The sequence below is a fragment of the Centroberyx gerrardi genome, chromosome 13 (assembly GCF_048128805.1).
Source record: "Centroberyx gerrardi isolate f3 chromosome 13, fCenGer3.hap1.cur.20231027, whole genome shotgun sequence".
Taxonomy (NCBI): Eukaryota; Metazoa; Chordata; class Actinopteri; order Beryciformes; family Berycidae; genus Centroberyx; species Centroberyx gerrardi.
In genome coordinates this window covers 21,144,459-21,171,958 of record NC_136009.1, presented here as the reverse complement: position 1 = coordinate 21,171,958, position 27,500 = coordinate 21,144,459, and the positions used below count along the sequence as shown (strand labels likewise).

The 27,500-nt window shown below is 39.4% G+C and overlaps 1 protein-coding gene and 3 long non-coding RNA genes across 7 annotated transcripts in view; 1 reads left to right on the top strand and 3 right to left on the bottom strand.

Moving 5' to 3' along the window:
- Positions 1–765: 765 nt before the first annotated feature.
- On the bottom strand, positions 766–3,574 carry LOC144542185 (uncharacterized). The gene is made up of 4 exons (XR_013507136.1): positions 3,459–3,574; positions 3,001–3,071; positions 2,502–2,564; positions 766–1,364 (listed from the first exon to the last, which is right to left on the bottom strand). It is a non-coding gene; the product is annotated as an uncharacterized LOC144542185 (long non-coding RNA).
- Positions 3,575–6,827: 3,253 nt separating this feature from the next.
- On the bottom strand, positions 6,828–7,989 carry LOC139930374 (uncharacterized). Its single transcript, XR_011785466.2, has 3 exons — positions 7,830–7,989; positions 7,431–7,538; positions 6,828–6,967 (listed from the first exon to the last, which is right to left on the bottom strand). It is a non-coding gene; the product is annotated as an uncharacterized LOC139930374 (long non-coding RNA).
- Positions 7,990–9,115: 1,126 nt separating this feature from the next.
- Positions 9,116–15,264, bottom strand: LOC139930373 (uncharacterized). The gene is made up of 10 exons (XR_011785465.2): positions 15,104–15,264; positions 14,704–14,811; positions 14,033–14,103; positions 13,587–13,652; positions 12,694–12,750; positions 12,015–12,065; positions 11,463–11,525; positions 10,971–11,018; positions 10,626–10,691; positions 9,116–9,560 (listed from the first exon to the last, which is right to left on the bottom strand). It is a non-coding gene; the product is annotated as an uncharacterized LOC139930373 (long non-coding RNA).
- A 969-nt stretch (positions 15,265–16,233) lies between these two features.
- Positions 16,234–27,500, top strand: part of myripa (myosin VIIA and Rab interacting protein a) — a 28,884-nt gene continuing 17,617 nt past the window's right edge. For all 4 annotated transcript variants that reach the window (XM_078287962.1, XM_071923529.2, XM_071923528.2 and 1 more), the window contains exons 1-3: positions 16,234–16,355; positions 17,708–17,876; positions 24,072–24,293. In XM_078287962.1, coding sequence (XP_078144088.1) covers positions 17,767–17,876; positions 24,072–24,293 — 332 coding nt within the window. In that variant the 5' untranslated portion in view covers positions 16,234–16,355; positions 17,708–17,766. The remainder of the gene's footprint in view (positions 16,356–17,707; positions 17,877–24,071; positions 24,294–27,500) is intronic.

Below are 27,500 nucleotides of genomic sequence, written 5' to 3'. Positions count from 1 at the left end.
CAACTTACTGGTATTTCGATCACAGAAAACTAAATGCATTGACTTGCACATAATTTCCTGTGATTGTCCGAATTATGTTTATCCATGGTATTGCATGTACAATCACAAAACTCACTAATTTTTCATGTGAGTAGAATAGAGAAATAATCTTTTTTTGTCTGGAATGTATAGAGATCTTTATCCAGTCAAAATAGAAACCAGTCTTTACAGCTTCTACTTACTAGAGAAAGGTAATATCCAATCCAGCTGACAGAGTGCTGTAGCTCTGCACACTAAGAAGAGGCGAGTTTCTTATTCGAAGGATGAATCAGAGAGAGAGAGAGAGACAGAGAGAGAGAGAGAGAGAGACAGAGAGAGAGAGAGAGAGAGAGAGAGAGACAGAGAGAGAAGGGAGAAGTTGATGGAGGACTAAAACTCACAACAACAGAACATTGGGCTGTTTATAATAGAGGAGACAATTTTTTTTGCCTTCATGACCATGTTCACTTCTGAGAACAAAAATAAAATAGGGGGAAATACTTTTCTAATATCTTAACACTAATCTGTCATCACACCAAATGTGGGAGAGAGACAACACCTTGCATTTAGCAGGAAACAAAGAAAGGAACTGATTATGCAGGCTTTATTATAAATGTCTGAAAAGATATTTTTCATCACGAACATACAATATTTTAGTTATATTTTAGCATTAAAGGGTTACATACTTTATACAGCATTAGAGACTGTATGCAAAATTGATACCTAAATGTACAGATGAAAGCCACCAAAATGCATGCTCTTCTGGTGTGTTTATCTCATCTTATATTCACAGCCAGAGTCTTAATAACCACAATGCAGCCAAAACAGTAGCAGTAACGGCTCTGAGGTGATATCAAGCTGATCTGGGAAACATGCAAACAGCGGCTTCCCTCTTGTTTTCATTGTGCTGTTTTCTTACTGTTTGCTTCTTCTTTTTTTAGGGGAGGTTCTATTGATTCCTAAAAAAAACATCTGCATTTTTAAAAGTTCTGTATGTGTAAACAGTCAAACATACATATTGAGTGCATTGAAAGGATATATATTACTTTGAAAACGTTTCACTTTTCAAGGCTAACTGGTGCCATTTTGTGGCCACATCATGCAACAGTTGGAGTAAATGATCTTTGTGACTCAGCATTTACTCGAATAAATGTTGACATTAGTATTTTAGAATAGCATCAATAAAGACTAAAGGACTTTGCATTCACAAAGCAACACTGTAGGCTAAATGATAATATCTTTATATTCAACAGAGCAACTTGCTTGCAGAAACAAAGTTATTATTGCAGGTTTTTGTCATCTTGGTTCATCTGTCTGTCTTCAGTTCTTCAGTCTTGGTTCTTTCACTGATAAAGAAACAGACCAGACAAGTTACTGAGATAGAGAGCAGAAATAAACATCTTCATATCCGTCTTCCAATTACCAGTATTAAGGATGAATTTCTCTACAAGTAATTAGTAAAAATTCATTCAATCAATACATCAACCAATCAACCAATCAACCAATCAATCAATCAATCAAGCAAGCAATCAATCAACCAACCAACCAACCAATCAATCAACCACACAACCAATCAATCAATCAAGCAATCTATCAATCAAGCAATCAAGCAATCCATTATTCAATCAATCAATCAATCAATCAATCAATCAATGATCAGTCAATAAATTAATCAAACAATAAATAATCAATAATCAGTATATCAGTCAATCAATCATTACACATAGTCAAATATAATGTATAACTGTACAACTACAACATTAATTGGCAGCTGGCTGCAGTCCGATGAGTAACTGTTGGTAGAATAATACTATTGTACAGTTATTTATTTTTATTTACACTTTCCAGTAACCAACTTTCACTTGTAATTGTGTAGCTTACAATTAAAAGACATAAATTGTATTGTCTTTATTTATAAGTTACCTGCTGTTCATTAAAAGTGCTGAAATACAACATCTGAAAGTCCTTTTCTGTCAAACTGCAATAACTTCATCACCTCAATCTGTTTAGTGAAAAGTCACTAAAGTACCAAACAATACAAACATACAGCAAATACTAATACTGTCCTGATGAAGACCATTTAGAGACAGAAATGTTATAATGTATATGTAGATGTATATATATGTAGATATATATGTAGACTACTTTTGTAAAATAATGTAGCATACATGTTTAGGTCAAAATAAACAAACATAGTTAAAGTTTGTCCAGCATCAGTCAAACCCTGCACCATGAACACAGTGAATTAATACACAATCAGAACCACTCCAACATATAATCACTTCCCCTCCTCAACATCACACCGACTCCACTGTGAACTTTGTCCTCCTGAAACAGCTGAGAGTGTTTTTATAATCCTACTGCTTGAGTGCACAAATTAATTTGATCTTATTTCATTATCTTGATCATTTCTTTAAAAAGATGGAAGCTCTTCTTGGGTTCATGAGTCATGAGTGACGACAAGAGGAACAAGAGTGGCTTACCAGGGGTCACTTTTTGATCAACGTTTCAGGCCCCTGAGACCAGGGCGCAATGATCCTAGGCGACTTTTTTGTTTTTTGAGAGAGAGAGAGAGAGAGAGAGAGAGAGAGAGAGAGAGTGAGTGAGAGAGAGAGAGAGAGAGAGTGGTTGATGAATTTCATATTCAGTAGCAGATCAGTCTAATGACAGATATATAACAGGATAAACACAAATATTAACACTGTTGTAGAGATTTACAGAACTATTAATTGACACAACTACTAGACTACACAATATGGATGAAAAACATGTTGTTTTATCAACTTATTTTCTTGACCACAACAGAGGATTATATTATTTGATTTTGTTCTTTATTTATATTTTCAAATCCTACTGCTTGAGTGCATGAAAAAAATGGCACTGACTGTTTCCATTATGTTGATCTGTCTTTCATTTCTGTAAAGAAAATGTGATTGCTTGTTAGGTTTATGATTTATGTTCACATGAGATATTTCATCTTACATTCTTCTCTCTAATTTCCGGACTCTAGGGCGAGCTGGTCTTGTTTCAACCTGCCTCTTATTTATTGGACTCTGATAGGGTGAGAGAGAGAGAGAGAGAGAGAGAGAGAGAGAGAGAGAGAGAGAGACAGAGAGAGAGAGAGAGAGGGAGAGAGAGAGAGAGTCAAAAATGGTTGATCAATTTAACATTGATTAGCCGGTCTGACAGCATAACAGAATGAACAGAAATATTAACTCTTTTGTAGAGCGGTTTACAGAAGATTTATTTTACAGAACCACTGAGGTTTACACAACAACAAAGCACCACACCCACTGGCATCAGCCTGTTCAATATTGAGCAAATTAAATTGTGAATTTTTTTGATCAAGATATTCCTAAGCAGGTGTTTTAGAGATGTACATTCTACATGATTCAATTATTTTGTTGCAAGTCAGAAAGGAAACTAAACTAAACTCTTACCTTTCTGAGCGGTCCATATACTCCTGGTCTCTGAGGAAAACCACGTGCCACCTTGTCCACGTATTTCTGCATCTCTACTGTTCTTTCTGCAATGACCTCCTTATTATCCTTCTAATAAAGAAATTAAGATAAGTGATGGATTCTTTTACACAGAAAACCAACTATGCTTGTTGGAGTTATCGCCTCTTACTTAGGAGGTGATCCCAAAAGAAATCCTGCAAATCCAAACAGAAGAAAGTCTCTATGTCTCTTAGCTCTCTCTCAACAACAATATTAACTTTTAACTTTACAACTACAGTCCAGTGAGAAAACTGAATCTGAATCAAGGCCATTGTCACAACAACACTGAAGCTCCTTGTAGTCAGTGAGCAGTGCTGGATCTCCTTACCGAATCAGAAGACAGTGGATTCTCCTTCAGCAGAGCGTCTGTCTGTGTGTCTGGGGAAGTGAAGGCTGAGATGAGCAGGCAAGCCTGCAGACACAACAGGGCCAGCTGCACAGTTCTGTCCATGGCTGATGAACTGCAGAGCCCCACACCTCTTTATATGAACCCTCACTGCCAACCACTTCCATGTGCACGAGGAGGCACAAACACACTCATGTTTTGAAATCATCTGTATAACCACAAGTGTGATTTAATCGTAACATGAGTGATGTTCTCAGTATCTCCCTCTGACATACAACTCTGGTTCCTTCCCTGTCACACATCAGCAAGAATTTGTCAGCGTTTTTACAGAGATAATAACATTTCACAACTTTTGCATATCAACTTACTGGTACTCGATCACAGAAAACTAAATACATTGACTTGCACATAATTTCCTGTGATTATCCGAACTATGTTTATCCATGGTATTGCATGTACGATCACAAAAACTCACATATTTTTCACGTGAGTAGAATAGAGAAATAATCTTTTTTGACTCAGGTCTGGAATGTATAGATCTTTATCCAGTCAAAATAGAAACCAGTCTTACAGCTTCTACTTACTAGAGAAAGGTAATATCCAATCCAGCTGACAGAGTGCTGTAGCTCTGCACACTAAGAAGAGGGAGTTTCTTATTCGAAGGATGAATCAGAGAGAGAGAGAGACAGAGAGAGAGAGAGAGAGAGAGAGAGAGAGAGAGAGACAGAGAGAGAGAGAGAGAGAGAGAGAGACAGAGAGAGAGAGAGAGAGAAACAAGGAGAGAGAGAGAGAGACAAGGAGAGTGATGGAGGACTAAAACTTTCACAACAGAACATTGGGCTGTTTATAATACAGAGACAGTTTTTTGTCTTCATGACCATGTTCACTCTGAGACAAAAATAAAACAAAGAAAGGAACTGATTATGCAGGCTTTATTATAAATGTCTGAAAAGATATTTTTCATCAAGATTACTTTTCTTATTTCAATCCCTTCCTGTCCTAGTACCACAATCCACATTTAAGTTGTTAGAAAAATGAATATCAAAATTTATCTGGCAAAACAGGAGACCAAGAATCCGGTTGAAAATGTTGATGTCAAGAAAAGAGAAAGGAGGTCTGGGTGTACCCAACCTAAAACTTTACTACTGGGCGGCCCAGCTCCGAGCAGTGGCGGCCTGGGTTGTCAAGGATTTGGAGACTGGATGGGTTTCTATTGAACAAATTCCTTACCAGGAATATCACTATCTACTCTTCCATTTCTTAGTCAACAGCCTCGGAAAAAAATTAAAATGAAGAATGTATGGATCAAACACACATTGAAGGTCTGGACTTCAGTCCAAAAGTAACTAAAGGGAGCTATAGCCCTGTCACGGGCCATGCTCATTGTAGGAAATGTAGAGTTTCTCCCATCCATGTGTGATAATGCTTATAAAAGAGTGGGCTGAATACAATTAACCAACTGTTTGATGGGGATATATTTAAATCTTTTTCACAACTCCAAGACAAGTTTGCCTTACCCTCGAGCGACCTATATAGATATTTACAAATTAGACACTATATCACAAAAAATACAGACTGGGATTATATTAAAAGAGAACCAACCAATATAGAAACCCATTTTATACATCTGTTTGAACACCCTGCATCAACAAAAAAACAAATATCCCATATTTACAAAAAGCTAATGCTAGACACGTCAGATAACACCCTACATATCAAAGGACAATGGGAACTGGAGCTGAATACAATAGTGGACGATGACGCCTGGGAAAACATGTTCTAGATGTCACAGGGGGGCTGGGAGCCAGCTATGGAAAGAATTTGATTGGAAGGTTAAAATGAGGTTCTTTAGGACCCCGCTGACATCCTCCTCCTTTAAACACAATTCTACCAACAAATGCTGGAGAAAGTGTGGTATGGTCGGTGACCATACTCATATATTTTGGGACTGCCCGAAAATACAGACATATTGGAAAAATGTCAAAGAAGAAATGGAGAAAATTCTGGAAACGGACATTCCCCTTGACCCGTTATTGTTCTTATTGGAAGTATCACCTGAACTCTTGTTTACCACAGACCAGTGTTATATACTGCATATTTTGTTGATGGTTGCAAGAAAAATAATTATAAATAATTAAAAATAATTACTATTAATTGGATGAAGCTACAAAAAGTCAAACATGTTTACATGATGGAACACATGACTGCCCAGCTACAACTAGAACTGCCTATTTTTATAAGAAAATGGACATTGGTTATTGACTACCTTAGTTAGGAATCTTGTACTTTATTGTTTAGATGTATAATTTTTGTAGATATATGTATAGGTAGATGTGTGTGTGTGTTTTACTTTTGTACGGTGTCATTTAATCTATATGTGTATATCAAGTGAAGCCCAATCTCAAGGTGATTTTGTTTTGTAATGTTAATTGCCTGTTAATGTGTGTTAATGGCAATAAAGTTCAAAAAAAAAAAAAGATGGAAGCTCTTCTGGGGTTCATGAGTTATGTTCATGGGAGAAATGTCCTCTTACATGTGATCTTCGACAGGGCCAGCCAACCCAATAACACTTCCCCCTCCAATGTGATGTTTTGGTCTGGTAGAGTGAGTGAGAGAGAGAGAGAGAGAGAGAGAGAGAGAGAGAGAGAGAGAGAGAGAGAGAGAGAGAGAGAGAGACGTTGATGAATTTCATATTCTGTAGCAGATCAGTCTAATGACAGATATATAACAGAATAAACACAAATATTAACACTGTTGTAGAGATTTACAGAACTATTCATTGACACAACTACTAGACTACACAATATGGATGAAAAACATGTTGTTTTATCAACTTATTTTCTTGACCACAACAGAGGATTATATTATTTGATTTTGTTCTTCATTTATATTTTCAAGTCCTACTGCTTGAGTGCATGAAAAAAATGGCACAGACTGTTTCCATTATGTTGATCTGTCTTTCATTTCTGTAAAGAAAATGTGATTGCTTGTTAGGTTTATGATTTATGTTCACATGAGATATTTCCTCTTACCTTTTTCTCTTTACTTTCCGGACTCTAGGGGGAGCTGTGCTTGTTTCAACCTGCCTCTTAGTTCTTGAATTCTGATAGGGTGAGAGAGAGATAGAGGGAGAGAGAGAGAGAGAGAAAGAGAGAGAGAGAGAGAGAGAGAGAGAGAGATAGAGAGGGAGAGAGAGAGAGAGAGAGAGAGAGAGAGAGAGAGAGAGAGAGAGAGAGAGAGAGACAGAGTCAAACATGGTTTATCATTTTAACTCTGAATAGCAGATCAGTCTAATGACAGTATAACAGAATTAATAGAAATATTAACACTTTTGTAGAGCGGTTTGCTGAACTATTAATTTACGCAACTACTGCAGTTTAAAACAAACCATCATACCCACTGGCATCAGCCTGCTCAATAATGAGCAAATTAAATTGTTGAATTTTGGACTGTGATATTCTTAAGCAGGTGATTTTAGAGATGTACAGTCAGCATGATTCAATTATTTTACTGCAAGTTAGAAAGGAAAAACAAACAAACTCAAAGTCAGACTAGTTCTCTCTTACCTTAGTGAGCGGTCCACATGCTCCTGGTCTCAAACGACAACCGCGTGCCACCTTGTCCAAGTCTTTCTCCATCTCTGCAGGTCTTTCTGTAGTGATTTCATCAACCATCTGATAAAGAAATGAGGATAAGTGATGGATTCTTTTACATAGTAAACCAACCTGCTGCTTCACTTTGCTTGTTGGAGTTATCGCCTCTTACTTAGGAGGTGATCCCAAAAGAATCCTGCAAATCCAAACAGAAGAAAGTCTCTATGTCTCTTAGCTCTCTCTCACCAGCAATATCAACTTTTAACTTGTACAACTCCAAAGTCCAGTGAGAAAACTGAATCTGAATCAAGGCCACTGTCACAACAACACTGAAGCTCCTTGTAGTCAGTGAGCAGTGCTGGATCTCCTTACCGAATCAGAAGACAGTGGATTCTCCTTCAGCAGAGCGTCTGTCTGTGTGTCTGGGGAAGTGAAGGCTGAGATGAGCAGGCAAGCCTGCAGACACAACAGGGCCAGCTGCACAGTTCTGTCCATGGCTGATGAACTGCAGAGCCCCACACCTCTTTATATGAACCCTCACTGCCAACCACTTCCATGAGCACAACGAGGAAGTCCCCCTCCTTGTTAATTCCCTGCACACATCCGCAAAAAATTTGTCAGCTTTTTACAGAGAAATTAACATTTCATCACTTCTGCACATCAACTTACATCATCTTAGTGGTATGTTGAAACGTACATTAAATTCCTGGGTATTCTTCATCTTACATCAAATTACTGGTAATCTTCAAATTCCTTATAATTCATCTTGTGTTTATGGGAAAGATTCAGAGGACAAAGTAGGCAGTGTATCTTCAGGTGTGTGTGTGTGTGTGTGTGTGTGTGTGTGTGTGTATAGTTTTGTGGTAATAACAATAATTCTGTAGAAAAAACTAGGGCAAAAAAAAAAACAGGACACTTTATTGGAAGTCCAATAAACTCTTACATTAAGAACTAGAGACTAGTAAATCTATAGGCCTTGTATAGCTTAAAAGGATACTTTAGAAATATCACTGCAAAACTATAGGAATATTCAGGGAAATTATAGTGAAACCATGGGAGATGAAAAAACACCATGAAGTTCAATAATGTCTCCATAAACTCACTATTTGGCACCACAGACAAACTATAAGTCCCAGCTGGAATATTATTGAAATTGTTGTGATTTTTAGTGAGGGAAGTTCATACAGAAAAGAGAAATCTTCCACACTGATCCTAAACATTTTCACTGTTAGGGCTCTTAACGACCTTCATCAGAATACATCTTTCAAAACTGCTTGGCTCTAACTATGAGGAAGACAATATTTTTTCCCTCTTGTGACCTTATAATCATAAAATAAACTTGCTTTACAGAAACCTTTAGCCTTGATAGCTTAATGTGCAGAGCAGAGGTGACAGTAACACAAATGAAGAGAAAGACTTTAATCCTGATTATCCTGATGAACTGTGTGAATGTGAAGCAGAGCGTTGCTGGGAAAGAACGAGCATGCTCAGTTGACTTTCCCTGGATCGATGAAGGTTAAAATAACTTGTTGTCATTGAGTGTAACATTAGTGCTTTTAGCAAAGCTTCTTCTGTGGTTGGATGGTTATCAGACAAGTTATAGGCTTTACTTTCATAAGGCTGGCTACATGTTGAATGGTGTCAACACTGAAAACTCCTTGTATATAATTACTTGAAAAACTTTATTTAGTTTACAATCAAGCACATGTAAAAGACAAACTATTGCTTTTCATAAAATAATCCAAATACATTTTTAAAATCATCTCAAGGCTAACTGGTGCCATCTTGTGGCCACATCATGCAGCAGGTGGAGTAAATGATTTTTCTGACTCAGTATTTACCCTAATAAATGTCGACATTAGTATTTTAGTATAGCATCTATGAAGAGTAAAGGACTTTGCATTCACAAACAAATACATTCACTAAACAGATATAAAACATCTTCAACCAGTCTTACTCACTAAAAAGCCACACTGTAAGCTAAAAGATAATATCTTTATAATCAACAGCGCAACTTGCTTGCAGAAAAGAAGTTAATGTTGCAGGATTTTTTTTTTTCATCTTGCTTCATCTGTCTTCAGTTCTTCAGTCTTGGTTCTTTCACTGACAAAGAAACAGACCAGACAAGTTACTGAGGTAGAGAGCAGAAATAAACATCTACATATCCATCTTCCAATTAACAATATTAAGGATGAATTTCTCTAGAAGTAATTAATCAATCAATCGATCTTTACATTTGGTCAACTATAATGTAGAACTGTGTAAAACTAAGATATCCAAATGTCAGATCTAATCTACCATTAAGTTATTATTACAGTATATATTATTATTTAGTTCCATGCTGCCCATCTACATTTGGCTGGGCTTCTACATTCAGACCATGTTCTCATGTTAACAGTGGTTTGTACTTTTGTCAGATGACACAAAACCAACCACACTATTATCATGTAAGACAAGCAGCTGGCTGCAGTCTGATAAGTAACAGTTGGTAGAATAATACTATTAGACAGTTATTTATTTTTATTTCGACTTACCAGTTACCAGTAAGCTCTTGTACTTGTGTTATTACTTGCAATGGAAAGGTAAAATACATTTTTACATGTTGTTACCTGCTGTTCATTAATAATGTTGAAATACCATATTTGAAAGTCGTTTTCTGCCAAAGTCATTGTAGATGAAACTGCAATAACTCACTATGTTTCATGAAATGTCACTAAAGTACCAAACAATACAAACATATAGCAAATACTAATACTGTCCTGATGACAACCATTTAGAGATAGAAATGTTATAATGTACATGTAGATGTATATATATGTAGATATATATGTAGACTACTTTTGTAAAATAATGTAGCATACATGTTTAGGTCAAAATAAACAAACATAGTTAAAGTTTGTCCAGCATCAGTCAAACCCTGCACCATGAACACAGTGAATTAATACACAATCAGAACCACTCCAACATATAATCACTTCCCCTCCTCAACATCACACCGACTCCACTGTGAACTTTGTCCTCCTGAAACAGCTGAGAGTGTTTTTATAATCCTACTGCTCGAGTGCACAAATTAATTGGACTGTTTTCACTATTTTGATAATTTCTTTAAAAAGATGGAAGCTCTTCTTGGGTTCATGAGTTATGTTCATGTGAGAAATGTCCTCTTACATCCTGTGATCTTCGACAGGGCCAGGAAACCCTGGAAGTGAACCAAAGCCAGGGCGATTTGTTGGTCTGAGAGAGAGAGAGAGAGAGAGAGAGAGGGAGAGAGAGAGAGAGAGAGAGAGAGAGAGAGAGAGAGAGAGAGATAAAAACGGTTAATCAATTTCACATTCAGTAGCAGATCATTATAGGCCTATAACAGAATCAACACAAATATTAACACTGTTGTAGAAATACTGCTTGAGTGCACAAATGAATTGAACTGTCTTCATTATGTTGGTCATTTCTTTAAAAAGATGGGATCTCTTCTTGGTTTCATGATTTATGTTCACATGACAAATTTCCTCTTACTTATACTGATGTTTGCGTAAGCCAGGCAACCCAGGTTCAGGGTGATGACTTTTTTGTTTGTTGAGAGAAAGAGAGAGAGTGTGTGAGAGAGAGAGAGAGAGAGAGAGAGAGAGAGAGAGAGAGAGAGAGAGAGAAATGTTATAATGTACATGTAGACTACTTCTGTAAAATAATGTAGCATACATATTTAGGTCAAAATAAACAAACATAGTTAAAGTTTGTCCAGCATCAGTCAAACCCCTGCACCATGAACACAGTGAATTAATACACAATCAGAACCACTCCAACATATAATCACTTCCCCTCCTCAACATCACACCGACTCCACTGTGAACTTTGTCCTCCTGAAACAGCTGAGAGTGTTTTTATAATCCTACTGCTTGAGTGCACAAATTAATTTGACCTTATTTCATTATGTTGCTCATTTCTTTAAAAAGATGGAAGCTCTTCTTGGGTTCATGAGTTATGTTCATGTGAGAAATGTCCTCTTACATGTGATCTTCGTCATGGCCAGCCAACCCAATAACACTTCCCCCTCCAGTGTGATGTTTTGGTCTGGTAGAGAGAGACAGAGAGAGAGAGAGAGAGAGAGAGAGAGAGAGAGAGAGAGAGAGAGAGGGAGAGAGAGAATCAATCAATCATTACATTTGGTCAAATATAATGTATAACTGTGTATAACTACAATATTAAGAGAAGCAGCAGGTTGCAGTCTGATAAGTAACAGTTGGTAGAATATTGTACAGTTATTTAACTTTTGTTTTTATTTACACGTTACAGTAACCAACGTTCACTTAATTGTGTAGCCCACAATGACAAGATGTAAATATCTTATTGCCTTTAATTGCAAGTTGTTACCTGCTGTTCATTAAGTGTTGAAATATCACATTTGAAAGTCATTTTCTGCCAGAAGTCGTTGTGGATGAAGCTGCAATAACTTAATTGCCTCAGTGTGTTCAGTGAAAATTCACTGAAGCACCAAATAATACAAACGCATACTGACTACTGAAAACGACTTAATAAAGACTACTGAAACATCACACAAACCTATTGCCTCTAAGACCTGAAACACCAACTAAGCCTCCGCCGTGAGTTGGTCTGGTAGAGAGAGAGAGGGAGAGAGAGAGAGAGAGAGAGAGAGAGAGAGAGAGAGAGAGGGAGAGAGAGAGTTGTTAAAACTGGTTGATCAATTTCACATTTAGAAAAATTAACACTGTTGTAGAGAGATTTACAGAACTATTAATGTGCGCTAAAACGTAGCAAAACCAACTACAAGCAAGACAAGAAGCTGGCTGCAGTCTGATAAGTAACAGCTGATAGAATAATACTATTGTACAGTTATTTTTATTTATACTCTCCAGTAACCAACTTTCACTTGTAATTGTGTAGCCTAATGAAGAGATGTAAATATTGTATTGTCTATTTACAAGTTGTTACCTGCAGTTCATTAATAGTGTTGAAATATCACATCTTTTCTGCCAAAGTCATTGCAGATGAAACTGCAATAACTTCATCGCCTCACTGTGTTTAGTGAAAATTCACTGAAGCACCAAATAATACAAACACATAGCAAATAGACTACTAATACTGTCCTGATGAAGACCAATCCTACTGCTCGAGTGCACAAATAAATTAGACTGTTTTCATTATGTTGATCATTTCTTTAAAAAGATGGAAGCTCTTCTTGGGTTCATGAGTTATGTTCAGGTGAGAGATTTCCTCTTACATGTGATCTTCGCCAAAGCAAGCCACAACACGTCCATTTTCAGAGTGATGATTTGGTCTGGTAGAGAGAGAGAGAGAGAGAGAGAGAGAGAGAGAGAGAGAGAGAGAGAGTTGTTAAAATTGGTTGATCAATTTCACATTTAGAAAAATTAACACTGTTGTAGAGAGATTTACAGAACTATTAATGTGCGCTAAAATGTAGCAAAACCAACTACAAGCAAGACAAGAAGCTGGCTGCAGTCTGATAAGTAACAGCTGATAGAATAATACTATTGTACAGTTATTTTTATTTATACTCTCCAGTAACCAACTTTCACTTGTAATTGTGTAGCCTAATGAAGAGATGTAAATATTGTGTTGTCTTTATTTACATGTTGTTACCTGCTGTTCATTAAAAGTGTTGAAATACCACACCTGAAAGTCCTTTTATGCCAAAGTCATTGTAGATGAAACTGCAATAACTTCATCGCCTCAGTGTGTTACTGAAGCACCAAATAATACAAACATACAGCAAATACTAATACTGTCCTGATGAAGACCATTTAGAGATAGAAATGTTATAATGTACATGTAGAATCATGTAGAATACGCTTATGTCCACATAAACAAACATAGTTAAAGTTTGTCCAGCATCAGTCAAACCCTGCACCATGAACACAGTGAATTAATACACAATCAGAACCACTCCAACATATAATCACTTCCCCTCCTCAACATCACACCGACTCCACTGTGAACTTTGTCCTCCTGAAACAGCTGAGAGTGTTTTTATAATCCTACTGCTTGAGTGCCCAAATTAATTGGACTGTTTTCATTATTTTGATAATTTCTTTAAAAAGATGGAAGCTCTTCTTGGGTCCATGAGTTATGTTCATGTGAGAAATGTCCTCTTACATCCTGTGATCTTCGACAGGGCCAGCCAACCCTTGCAATGAAGCAAAGCCAGGGTGATTTGTTGGTCTGAGAGAGAGAGAGAGAGAGAGTGGTTGATGAATTTCATATTCTGTAGCAGATCAGTCTAATGACAGATATATAACAGAATAAACACAAATATTAACACTGTTGTAGAGATTTACAGAACTATTAATTGACACAACTACTAGACTACACAATATGGATGAAAAACATGTTGTTTTATCAACTTATTTTCTTGACCACAACAGAGGATTATATTATTTGATTTTGTTCTTCATTTATATTTTCAAGTCCTACTGCTTGAGTGCATGAAAAAAATGGTACTGACTGTTTCCATTATGTTGATCTGTCTTTCATTTCTGTAAAGAAAATGTGATTGCTTGTTAGGTTTATGATTTATGTTCACATGAGATATTTCCTCTTACCTTTTTCTCTTTACTTTCCGGACTCTAGGGCGAGCTGGTCTTGTTTCAACCTGCCTCTTAGTTCTTGAATTCTGATAGGGTGAGAGAGAGATAGAGGGAGAGAGAGAGAGAGAGAAAGAGAGAGAGAGAGAGAGAGAGAGAGAGAGAGAAAGAGAGAGAGAGAGAGAGAGAGAGAGAGAGAGAGAGAGAGAGAGACAGAGAGGGAGAGAGAGACAGAGAGAGAGAAAGAGAGAGAGAGGGAGAGGGAGAGACAGAGACAGAGACAGAGACAGAGAGAGAGAGAGAGATAGAGGGAGAGAGAGAGAGAGAGAAAGAGAGAGAGAGAGAGAGAGAGAGAGAGAGAGAGAGAGTCAAACATGGTTTATCATTTTAACTCTGAATAGCAGATCAGTCTAATGACAGTATAACAGAATTAATAGAAATATTAACACTTTTGTAGAGCGGTTCACTGAACTATTAATTTACGCAACTACTGCAGTTTACAAAAAACCATCACACCCACTGGCATCAGCCTGCTCAATAATGAGCAAATTAAATTGTTGAATTTTGGACTGTGATATTCTTAAGCAGGTGTTTTTAGAGATGTACAGTCAGCATGATTCAATTATTTTACTGCAAGTTAGAAAGAAAAAAAAAAAAAAAAAACCTCAGTCAGGCTAGTTCTCTCTTACCTTAGTGAGCGGTCCACATGCTCCTGGTCTCAAACGACAACCGCGTGCCACCTTGTCCAAGTCTTTCTCCATCTCTGCAGGTCTTTCTGTAGTGATTTCATCAACCATCTGATAAAGAAATGAGGATAAGTGATGGATTCTTTTACATAGTAAACCAACCTGCTGCTTCACTTTGCTTGTTGGAGTTATCGCCTCTTACTTAGGAGGTGATCCCAAAAGAAATCCTGCAAATCCAAACAGAAGAAAGTCTCTATGTCTCTTAGCTCTTTCTCACCAGCAATATCAACTTTTAACTTGTACAACTCCAAAGTCCAGTGAGAAAACTGAATCTGAATCAAGGCCATTGTCACAACAACACTGAAGCTCCTTGTAGTCAGTGAGCAGTGCTGGATCTCCTTACCGAATCAGAAGACAGTGGATTCTCCTTCAGCAGAGCGTCTGTCTGTGTGTCTGGGGAAGTGAAGGCTGAGATGAGCAGGCAAGCCTGCAGACACAACAGGGCCAGCTGCACAGTTCTGTCCATGGCTGATGAACTGCAGAGCTTGGCCTGGCTCTGCAGCCCACACCTCTTTATATGAACCCTCACTGCCAACCACTTCCATGTGCACAATGAGGAGGCACAAACACACACACACATGCACACACTGTCCAACCACAAGTCCGATTTAATCTTAACACTGGTGATCTTCTCAGTATCTCTGATTTACAACTCTGATCCTTTCCTGTCAGTCCCTCCTTGTTAATTTGTTTATTCCCTGCACACATCTCTTCTTCAATTTTCTGGTGTCTAATTTACTGGTATTCTTCAATTTTCTTATAATTCCTCATGTGGTTTACAGTTTGAGAAGCGGTACAGATCACATAAAGTTTCTGTAGAAAGACTTCCATAGACACTTTACTGGAAGTCCAATAAGCCCACCTACATAAAGAGCTAGAGACTATAGTAACCCTATAGGCCTTTAGAAGGATATTTTACAAATTTTACAAAACTGTAGTAATATTACAGGGATATTATAGTGATACAATGGGAGATGAAACATACCATAAAGTACAATAATGTCTCCATAAACTCACTATTTGGCACCACAGACAAACTATAAGTCATAACGGTAATATTATAGGAACATTACTGTGATTTTTAGTGAGGGAATTAAGTCCATACAGAAAAGAGAATTCTTCCATACTACTTCCATTCTTCCTTGACACTGATCAGAATAAATCTATCAAAACTGCATGGATCTAACTATGTGTAAGACTCATTATTCTCTCTCTTGTGACTTTATAATCATAACATAAACTTTACAGAAGCCTTTAGCCTTGATAGCTTGATGTGCCCAGCAGAGGTGACACTAACACAATTGGAAACAGTGATTGGCTGCACTGATCATCCACCTCTGACCACACAGTCAAGCTGCTCCTCCACTTTACATACAGTAGGAAAAATGTAACGGTGTCTTGAAGGCTCCGTGTGACTTTAATGCCTTTTGGTTGGGTTTTCAAATGGTGTTGGCAGTCGCCCATAAGTTCTATGAGAAAGAAACAGATTGCATAAGTAGGCCTATTTTTTTTTTTTCTTTGTACAGTCGCGAAGGCGCGCGGGCAGTCATTCCTGCTGGGATTTAAAGCAGTGGAGGCGACAGGCCCGGAGCTCGGTGAGTTTGTATGAAAACTATATGAATTTCGATTTCAGTAGCTTAATCAGGAACAGCCTATTAGCCTAATGCTGAAAGGATTTAACTTAAATACGGAAAATCTCTTTCTCAGATACTCTAAACTCATTTTAATGTTGACAATGATGCACTCTATCGAATATTCACTTAATAGTCGCATAGGGACTTACAGTGTGTCTGTGCTACTCACAATGAGTAGCCTATATAGTGACCTTATTGTACTGGTGTTTGTTTATTTATTTATTTATTTTTATCTCGTTTGGTAACACTATAATATTCTTAAAGGCAGCTGTGATCCTTAAAAAAATGTGTTATTATAGTTTTTTTTATCGTAAAGACGCAAACAATAGTGCAAACGGGCTCATGATAGTTAAGATGAAGTTAAAGGGTGCTTTGCTCCTTAAACTGACAAATAGGCCTACACAGCTCTCCATAGTGTCAGTCAGACATGTTTCAGATCAGACGCACAACATCCGCATGGATTCACTCCAAAAAGCCTGATCTGATGCCATGGGGGCCTCTCAATCACAGAAAAGTCGGCCTCAGTCTCCTCGTCTGAGAGAAATATCAGCTTCAGGAATGCTAATGCAGAAAAACCAAATCCTGGTCGGAGTTAACACCGCTGATTTACTTGAGTAAGTGGCTTATACCACGTCGAAATGAGTTTTAAGCGCTGCTCATGTATACAAGTGGCCACAACTCTGCACTCTTTAATGTCAACCAGGTGGATATTTGCTTTTGAGTTGTTTGGTTAAATAAATATATTCAATTTAAGTGTAACTCACACTGCAGTAACCAGATGTGTCTTTTCGGTCATTAGGTGCTTGTCATACAGTGGAGAGATGCAGGAAACGTTGGCTCCAATCAGTCTGTGAAGGGCACTTTGCAGGGAATTTAACAATATTTCTCCATACATTTGTAGCCTCTAGTTAATAGATAAGTGTGCTTACTAGAGTGCTTTTTGAGTCAAAATATTTATGTGTCTCAGTGGCAAGAGGTGGGCAATTATTCCACAAAAATACACCCATACTGCCCTACAAAGGCAAACAGCAGTACTTTTTGTGTGCTTTAAAGGTTGAAGGTCAGTAGGTTTCCTATCAACAGAAATATAGCCATAAATGCCATTAAAAGATATGCTTTCCACTTCTCTCCCAACTATCTTTTTTTTTATCAGGACAGAAAATAATCAATGAAGTCATTTTTCTTGCTTTCACGACTAGTACTCACTACTTTGGCTTTGTAAAGCAGCACAGAGAACCACCTGTTGATTTGGGGTTAAACCCTTGTTGTGCAGTGAGTGTGGAGTACATCAATGTTTCTTTTGTCCTTCATAGGTGATTAGAGACAGCTGATTGGTCAGTGGGGTTGAGTGACAGCCGGACCTGGGTCAGCGATGGGCCGGAAGCTGGATCTGTCCGGACTGACGGACGCCGAGGCGGAGCACGTGCTGCAGGTGGTGCAGAGGGACATGAGGCTGCGCAAGAAGGAGGAGGAGCGCCTCGGGTGAGTTCTGGCCTCCTGGGTGAAGGTGACAGGTGCATGATGTCACTGGGCTGGTGGTTAGAGAGGCTGTCGTGTAGCCAGAAGGTCACAGGTTTGAGCCCCACAGCAGCCAACGTGTCCGTGTGGCCTGTTAAAGTGTCTTTGAGCAAGTTAACAGACTCCCAGCTGGTCTCTCACAGTGAGTTGCTTTTGATAGGAGCATCCAATAAATACCTGTAAGTGTATTATTGATTTATTATTTAGTTCATTCCATATTCATCACTTCTCGTGTGACTCATTCTTGGCTGCAGTGAAAACTTGTCCTTTGCATCTTTAACCTATAAAATTGAAAGTGTATCTTTATTAAAGGAGCCCTATTATAGAAAATGTAGTTTTCCTATATGTATTTACATACGGTATATGATCAAGGATGTTTGATGAAGACGTTGTTAAAGTTAGATTTTATTTGAAAGGTCAAATTTAAAGTTATTGCAAAGTTATTGAACAATTCACCCTTTTTTGAAGCAGTTTCGGACTAACTCCAGTTAACGCTAAATACGTCACAACTGGACTTGGCCTTGATTGGTTCCCCTGATTCATTCAATAAATACCCTTTTAACTAAACTACATTATTTCCATCATGAAGAACACTATTCCTATCCTGAGCCACAGTATATTATTATTATTATAAACAAAATCACGAAAACTGAATAATACAAGAACTTTAATACATAGTGCACGAGTACTGTGCATTTACAGTACTCTAACCATACCCATTTTCTGTGACTATTGTTTGTGCGAGGCTCAGTTTGCATTCCAGGCATTATTAGAAATCAGTGGAAATTTCCCATCCTGCCTCTGTGCTCTGAAGTGCGTCCTCAAAACCCTGGACAGGAAGAGACTGCCCTTTCCTGTTGTATTCTGGCTCACTTCCTCAAAACATCCGGGTCTTCAGAGCCCGATGTTCTGTCCTCATACCCGAGGACTGGTTGGAGGACTACGTGTGTGGACACAGAAACACAACATGCTATTTGGCCAATTTGAACTGAAATGAAGAGTCCCCGGTGAATTGATGGCCTGAGTTTGGGCTGATAGTGCAACCATATCACTCTAATGGTACATAATAGTCGGAAACCATTTGTCTGCTTGTTGGGCACAAGTAACTATTCAGAAGTTAAGAATAACACGATTATGTCAGTGCCCTCATTCTCTCTAGTCTAATGCCTGAATCTTTGCTCGGTTGGACTGCATCCCGCTCCATGCGCTTGAATCTCAAAACTGATCCTTCCCTCACATGGTGTTATTCCTCTGCCAGCGGCTGCAATGGCTCAGCTCTGGGAAAAATACTTAGTGGAATCAGAGAATCTGCTCAAGATAATACGTTGATTTTGTATTGTGAACACACCCAAGATTAATTTAATTGCTGTGATTTCCTTGAGATTTAGAAGAATGCCTTAATGTGGAATGTGGCCCGAGTCCTCCTGTATATTTTGTCCCGAGCGACTTAGCAGAAGTTTGGGAAATTCTTTCTGCCAGTTTTGAGAGTGCAAGTCGTGTCTCTTGAGTCATTAGGTGTGGTGGCAGATGCTCTTTATATCACGCAAACTGTGGCTTGATGAAAGCAAATCACATTAGGCGCAGATATTCCTCTGTATCTGACTCAAGCCACTCTACCTGAATCAACTTTGCAGCAGGAAGGTTCCCCGACAAACCTCCATGTGACGTTACCCAAAGCGATTATGTGGTGAGCTTCGACAAGTGAGGGAAGCAAGGTGCTTACCAACAGCTAATCTTGTTGTTGTTTACCCAGTATGACTAGCCAGGCACTGACATTTGGCTGTGTTGCTCAAAACTGGATATTTTTAAACACATTCAAACCATATAGTCTCTGTTTGTGAAGAGTTTTAGAGAACCACTATTGCCCAATCACAGACTTTTTTTTTTTTTTTTTTTTTTTTTTTCTTACATCCACGAGCATTTAAATGATTTTAAACACATTCAAACCGCATCCCTACTTTGTGAAGGGTTCTTGGGTAGGAGCACACAAACACATATGGCCTCGTATCTTCAGATATGATCACATCTATGAGATAAACCCCCTCATGTCATTCAGCCTGTGCACTTTTCTGCTTCCTTCAGTCTGGTCTTATAGGGCACCAGGTGGGCACAGAATATCAAACAGCGATGAGTGAGAGACAAGGGAGCTTAGTCGACAAAAAAAAACAAAAAAAACAGCCCAGAGTTGAAGATCAGAAATGAATACAGATGAGAATGAGGAATACAATGATGAACGTTGTTGCTGTGTGTGCCTTTTCTTGTGGTTCTGCTGCACAAGTAAAGGCCTTTCTGTTTCTAACGCTGAGCGGAATTGTCACACAACTCTTTAGCTGATCTGAATTCTGCCGATGTTGCATTTTCCGTGTCAGATGCCTGTGAAATATTACAGAGATGCTGCATCAGTATAACTGAATTGATATTGTCCAAGGTACAATTTATGAACTGTCTTGCCCTTTACTCGAGACTATTGCTGCCATACAGTATGCCTTTTTGATACTAAATAAACCCCTTCTGATGATAGTATACTAATATAACATAAGAAAGTGCTCAGTATAGGGAGCTATGGATGAATGACTTACATCTACTGGCCAACAGGGGGCAGTGTTGAGCAGAGCAAAAGCTTTGAAACACTGTCAGCAATAAACATTAAATCTACAGTAATGACTTGATGTGGGCTGTTTTAACGCCCCAGTTTCACTAATGGTGACACCTACGTAGTGTGTACGTATGTAGCATAATCTGTATTTACAGCCGCAGGTAATCTTATGTGAGCTTATGTAAATTGTGAGATTATCTAAAGAATGTACAATATGCATCATGCAGTCATTGAGGAGTAACGCTGTTTATAATCTCTGAAATTAGGTCACGCTCAGTAGTTACACATATAGGTACACACACACACACACACACACACACACACACACACACACAGATATCTACACTAGTACCCAGTCTAGTCTCATTAACCCGTAGTGAGATTCAAGCCTTGTGGTACTCCTGACAAAAGGTCAGCCATCCTTCCAAACGTGAATTCAATAGTTTCAATACATACTGGATTCATAATTAGACTGAGCATGATAAGCATGTCATGAGTTTGTAATAAAATGTGGTGATTGTGATATCGCAGAGCCACCAGACTATGTGTTTATCTGATTAAGAGAAGAACGGGATTTTGGGAAGGAGCCCCAGCGGCCGGTTTCGCTGCATCTGACCACTTTTGGGACGGCTGGCATGTGTTTCTCCACAGTGCCACCCACACACAGTGCAGCCACACACACACACACACACTCACTGCTTGGCACTCGGCACCTCCGGAGTGCACACACACACACATACACACAAACAGGCGGAGAGTGAGACAGCGCGGAAGGTAATCCTGGCTGATTGAGACAGGGAGTCTGTGGAAGTGAAGTTGTGTTCAGCTCACCGCCAAGAAACAGACTTTTGTGAGGATTATTCCAGTTGACACCGCTCAGGTCGCTGCCTCTCTTGTTCTCTCTCCTGCCTGCAAGCTAGAAAGCCCCTTTAGACCCGAGGACAGCGCTGTACTACACATGTTGTACAGTGTGTGCAGCTGAACACATATCATGTCTGATAATAAGAATACAGATGACAGAGAGAGAAAGAGAGAGAGAGAGAGAGAGAGTTTGTGTGTGCATTTTCTGCATCTTTCTGCATCTTATCTTGTTATACATATTTTTCTTTTGCTGGGACTCAGAGTATTGTGTGTGTGTCAGTGTGTGTGTGTGTGTTATTGTGTGTGTGTGTGTGTGTGCATAGATGCATGATACTGTCTGTGCATTTTCTTCATGTGGAACTGCTATGTACATTTTCTGTGTCTTACACTACTATCTATTTGTAAGTATCTTGCTGTGACAATGAGCGTGTGTGTGTGTGTGTGTGTGTGTGTGTGTGTGTGTGTGTGTATGTGCATGAGCGTGCACGTGTGTTCTGTCTCAGAGTTATTTATACCATCCATTGAGCTGCAGTAATGGAGGCTAACTGCTGTAGTGAGAGGGCAGCAGCACTCCGACAGGACCCTCTCTCTGCCAGACAGATGCATTCAAGGACCGCGGTTATATTTTTATAGTTTGATATTTATAGAAAATGCCATCCACAAGTTAGTGCTGTCGGAGAGCTTTCTGGGCTATTGTTCAGGAATTTTGGCTTAAGAAAAGCACTTCCAAGTCATATGGCGTATTATTCGGCTAAATAATCTTTGTTTACTGTTGTCTTTTTTCTTAAACTGCTTTAATCTGCTATGATTATCCGCTGTGTCTAACCCAACCGCTTTATCTCTTGTCCTTCTCTTTCTGTCATGCATTCGCCCCTTTTCTCCGTCTTTCAATCTCTCTTTTCACTCTTCTCCACCTTTCTTTCTGTGTATACTTCTGAGTTATTCTTCTTTCAGCTCTGCTTTTTCCCATCGTCCACATACACACCAATTCACTTCAGGACAAACAAGTCACAAAGTGTATTTTCCCCAAGGTTGGAAAAGCAGAACTCGTTTGCCACATGTAAATGCAATCCATACAGAAATTGAGAATGGTTGCTCTATCATCATCATGTGAATCTCAGTTTCGGTACCTTGAAATTGGAGCTGAACTCTGATACCCGCAGTCGCTCTCTTGTCCCTCTCTCTCTCTCTCTTTTTTTTTCTACCTCTCTCCTCCAGCTCTAATCACCTATAAATGATTCAGCCATGCTTGATGCTCCTGGAATCCTGATGTGAATATAATGGACTTTTTTTCTGGCACTTTCTTTCTTTCTTTCCAGCGCTGCTTCACTCCATCCATCTCTTTCTCTCTACTCCAATTTCTCCTTCCATCATGGCCACATACTCCACCTGTTCTACTCTCCGTCTCACACGTCTGCATGTGTTTGAAAGGCGGCTTGATTTGTGCATCTGAGTATTTGTGTGTGAGCGTACAGTGTGTGTATGTGGATGCATGACTGCTTTTTAGTAGTATATCTATGCAATAGGCACGCATAGGCAAACCACCAGCGTGTGTTATTGAATGTGTTTTTGTGCATCGAGATTTTTACACGTGAGTGCATTAAATCTGTAGTGAAAAAAATGTTTTGGTCTCAACCTTCTCTTATTAAGCTAATTTGCTCCTTTGCAGCTACTTGAGTATTTGTGTTTTTACTTATTCTACTGTCTTTGCGCTGTTGTTGTCTTGTTGGTGATGTAGGAATATGTATTTCTGCATGATAACAGAAACCTTGATAATGAGATTACCTTTGGAGCATGTAAGGTGAAGCTGCTGCTGCACTTATGGTATGGTGCACAGGACAAGAGCGTCTGCTAAGTCTAAAAATGTAAAATATATACAGTATAGGATATATTAATGTGATACACTGCCATCAGTAGCCATGGAGGCAGGAAAGCTGCTGTTGCTGTCGAGGAAAACACAGTGATGTATTATTCAGCACAGCTTCCTCCTTTAACCTTTACATACGTACGGCACACTGCGTTGAAATGAACTGGGAATGATGAATGCTCTGCTTAAGTCATTAATATTCAATTAGCTGTTTATGAATGGACGAACATCATTTCTCTTTGATAATGTTCTGGCGGCATTCCAGTAGCTCGGAATTAATGATGTACATCGAGGTAGATATTGCTGTGTTGTTTTTTTTTTTTATCATCGTTTACCTTTTATTGTTGTTTAGAGTATGATGAAATGACTGTATTCTTTATTTTCAGCTCCATTTCCATTAAAGGGAGGCAGAGGATCAGTGTGAGAGGACGATCCTGAAGGCATGAAAAAAGGGATTGGTTCTGGCTGTGTGTGTGTGTGTGTGTGTGTGTGTGTTTGTCCTCATTGTGATACTCATCCTCTTTGACACAGTAAACCTCCAATTACTGCTTTTTCCAGGGAGATTAGCTATGACTTCCCCTTCTCATCCTACACACTGTCACACTCCTCTCTCTCTCTCGCTCTCTTACACACACACACACACACACACACACACACACACACACACACACACAATCCCAGTCTCACTATCTGTCTCCCTGCCCCTTCCCCTCTCTTTTCCATCCCTTCCCTCTCCCTCTCATCCTCTCTCTTTCTATCCCTCCCTCCCCTTCATCCTCCCCTCTCTCCCTCTCCATCACTCCCCCTCTCCCTCTCCCCCTCCCTCCCCCCGCAGCGAGCTGAAGCAGGAGCTGGATGAGGAGGGCAGTCGCTGCCTCCTGCTGTCACGGCAGAGTCGCTTCAACCAGCGCTGCTGCATCCGCTGCTGCTCGCCCTTCACCTTCCTGCTCAACCCCAAGCGCCAGTGCCGGGACTGCCGCTACAACGTGTGCAGGGCCTGCCGCGTCTACAACAAGCGGGACAAAGCCTGGCTCTGCTCCGCCTGCCAGAAGAGCAGGTAAGGTCGGCGGAGGGTGGAGGGTGGAGGGTGGTGTGGTGATGAGGATGGTGTGTGTATGGGTGAACAGTGTGTATGATGCAGGAATTGGTGGCTGGAGGTGTTTGGGAGGGTGTGTGGAGGAGGGTCATGTGTGTGGGGTGGGGAGGGGGGTCGTGGGATTGTGTGTGTGTGTGTGTGTGTGTGTGTGTGTGTCTGTGCTTGCTTGCCTATGTGTAGCCAAGTACAGGGAAGCAAAGTTAAGGGTGAAAGGCTGACATTGAAGGTTATTAAGGTACTTTACATTGAGCTACAATAACTGCTGGAGAGATGGATTTACCATAACTTATTACCTTATTATACAAAGTATAGTAATTGATATACAATATAGCAGTGGTTCTCAACCTGGTGGTCGGGACCCCCCAGGAGGTCACAATATGATTTATGGGATAGGAAAAACAACATATTTCTACAATACAAATTTATAATCTTTTTTCTTGTGAAATACTGAATAGTTTTCAGCCTCTCGACCTCCTCTGGTAACTGAAACAAGCTGAAAAAGGAAAATCATTCTTTATGTCATTCTTTCTCTATGCAGTTCTGTAACGGGGGGTTGCCAGTAGGCATCGAGTCGTTTTAAGGGGTCATGAGATCCAAAAAGGTTTGAGAACCACTGAAGTATTGTGCCTGAGGATGAAGTCTGCCGCTGGCTAAAGCGAACTGTTATTCTGCCCTCAGCCGAACAGCATGAGAAAGAGAAAGAGAGCAAGACTGAGAGACAGATGACTAAACTCAGCAGGTTACGATGTTGGAAGGTGTGAAGCAACAAGAAATGTATGTGTAGACTAGAGGCACTAGCATTCATCTTTTCCTGGATATAAAAGTGGTTTGTTATGAAGCGTTGGATGTAGTCGCTCAGTTTCATGTCATAGAAAGTCTGTGTTGAAGCAGAATGGAAGTGCTGCAGGACGTATTTCACTTATCGCTTCTGTCATGTGAAAAGCTCCAATTTTAACTCCAATTTTGGTGATTCTCATGTTGTAACTTCAGTTGAAGGATTACATACTCCTCTATGGTTTGAGAAAATTTTCCGGTCTCTTCAGTTTATGAAATCCTTTCAAAACCCTATTGGATATACAAAAAAAAATTATGGTGGTCAAGCTAAGATCAACGCTGTTTTTGAAAAATGTTAATATTTCTTAAAAGCGATATATACATTACTGTATATAATGTATATGATGTACCATATTTCAAGAGTTTAATTCCAACACTATACACTTCGAAAGTTTCCTAACCTGAAATGCATGAGGCAATATTTAAAAAAAACAGCTAATCCCATCCTCAACAAAGTCTTGTGATATACTTTATGGGGGTCTAGTACATAATGAGTTTTACTTTCATCGCAGCTATCACTTTGTTAGTTTGTTGTTTTTTTTAGGCATTTTATGCTTTATTGATAGAGACAGTGTTAGAGGGAGACAGGAAGGTATGGGAGAGAGAGAGAGGGGAGGACATGCAGCAAATGACTGAGCCTTATGGTAGGACTGAGCCTTATGGTACGCGCTCTACTCGGTGAGCCACCGGGGCACCCCAAGGTGTCGGTTTTTTATTTGGCGGATATTTGGAACATCAGCTCTTCATTTGCTGCTCTGCCAGGCGGTGTTGATGGGTGATTTGACAGTCAAACCTCGCCGTGACAGTTTCCTCTCATTGTCTGCTCGGTCTGTCTGGGGAGTCGCCTAAACATGGGTGACACCCGGAGAACTGCCTGTGTCACCTCCGCCCACTGTCAACACACACACACACACACACACACACACACACACACACACTCACACATATTCTCACACCTCACTTCACTGCAACTTGCCAGCGCGGTGAACAGATGGTCACACATTAAACAGACCTTGAAAAGTGAATAATATCTCTGCAATATCCTATATACCTTTCATTCGTAAACATCCAACTTCTTCTACTGTGCTTAAAGTGTGTGGTTTTCCTTATGTAGAATATCAGTGATAAGAAGTCCAGTTCAGTCCTTATAAGGAAACTTGCAGATGACAGGTGAATCCATTTACGGTAATAAGATGTTACAAGACATCAAAAAACTATAGTGGTAACTGTAAGCAACTGACCTCAAAACATTCTGTCATCATGAAAATAAATGAAATATTGAAATTGATTCTCTTTGCTGCACAAATCCCATTCTATCAAATAAACATGCAACTTCTCATACATTTAAACTTCCAACTTCTTCACCGCACGCTGTAACACAATGGCAGAAGCTGCATTAACATGATTAAGATGTGCAGAGCTGTGTGCTGTGGTCAGTAAAGGTTATGTTACATGCAGCACGGGGACACCTGTATGTGTGCTGCAGCTAACCTCTCATTAAGCTCATCTTTTATTCATTCAATTCTTGCTCTGTTGTCTTGTAAACATCCGCATGAGCTGCTCTGCTGCAAATCACTGGCTGATTTTTTCAATCGATGCTATGGTTAGATAAAACCTTAAACCCAGCAGCAACTATATTTTCAGAGTAATTGCGAGTGTGTAAAGCGGTTGGAAGTTACACTCAAACGTTCGGATTCATGTATGCACAGCCGCACATACTGACACAGACACACACACAGACACACACACATTGCCAGTAGCAGCTCTGCAGGCTTACTGAGTCTCCTGTCAACATGTCTTACTAAGCAGCTCCAGCCTCGGACTGACTAACAAGGCGGAGGTGGACATGCGGTGCAGCTCGTAGCTGGCTGAACCGAATTGGAGGTGCTCATGTGGATTTGTGAATCAGCCTGTCTACAGGGCAATTTAGCTTCTGCAAGAGAGCAGAGTTTCAGTCCGTGGAGGATGCAGATGAAGACGCAGAATTTTAAAGCTGGAGCTGTGAGGTTTCAGGGCAGACAGAAATACATCATAGCCATTTTCTGACTTTTCAGAGGTTTCCTTCTCAAAATGTGTTGTAGTGTTGTAAGCGTTGCAGATTTAACACGGTCAGCCTTGTCCTCATGTTTTGTTCAAGAGGTTTAAGGCGTACACTGCAAAAAATCTCCATCTTAACAAGTCATTTTGTCTATTGTTGAGTCCTAAAATTTGTATTTTCTTAAAATAAGTGAAAAAATCTGCCACCAGGGTTAGAGAATTTCACTTGTTTCCAATGCAAATCAACTTGTTGCAAGAATTTTGTAGAAACAAGGATCATTTTCGTGATAGTTAATG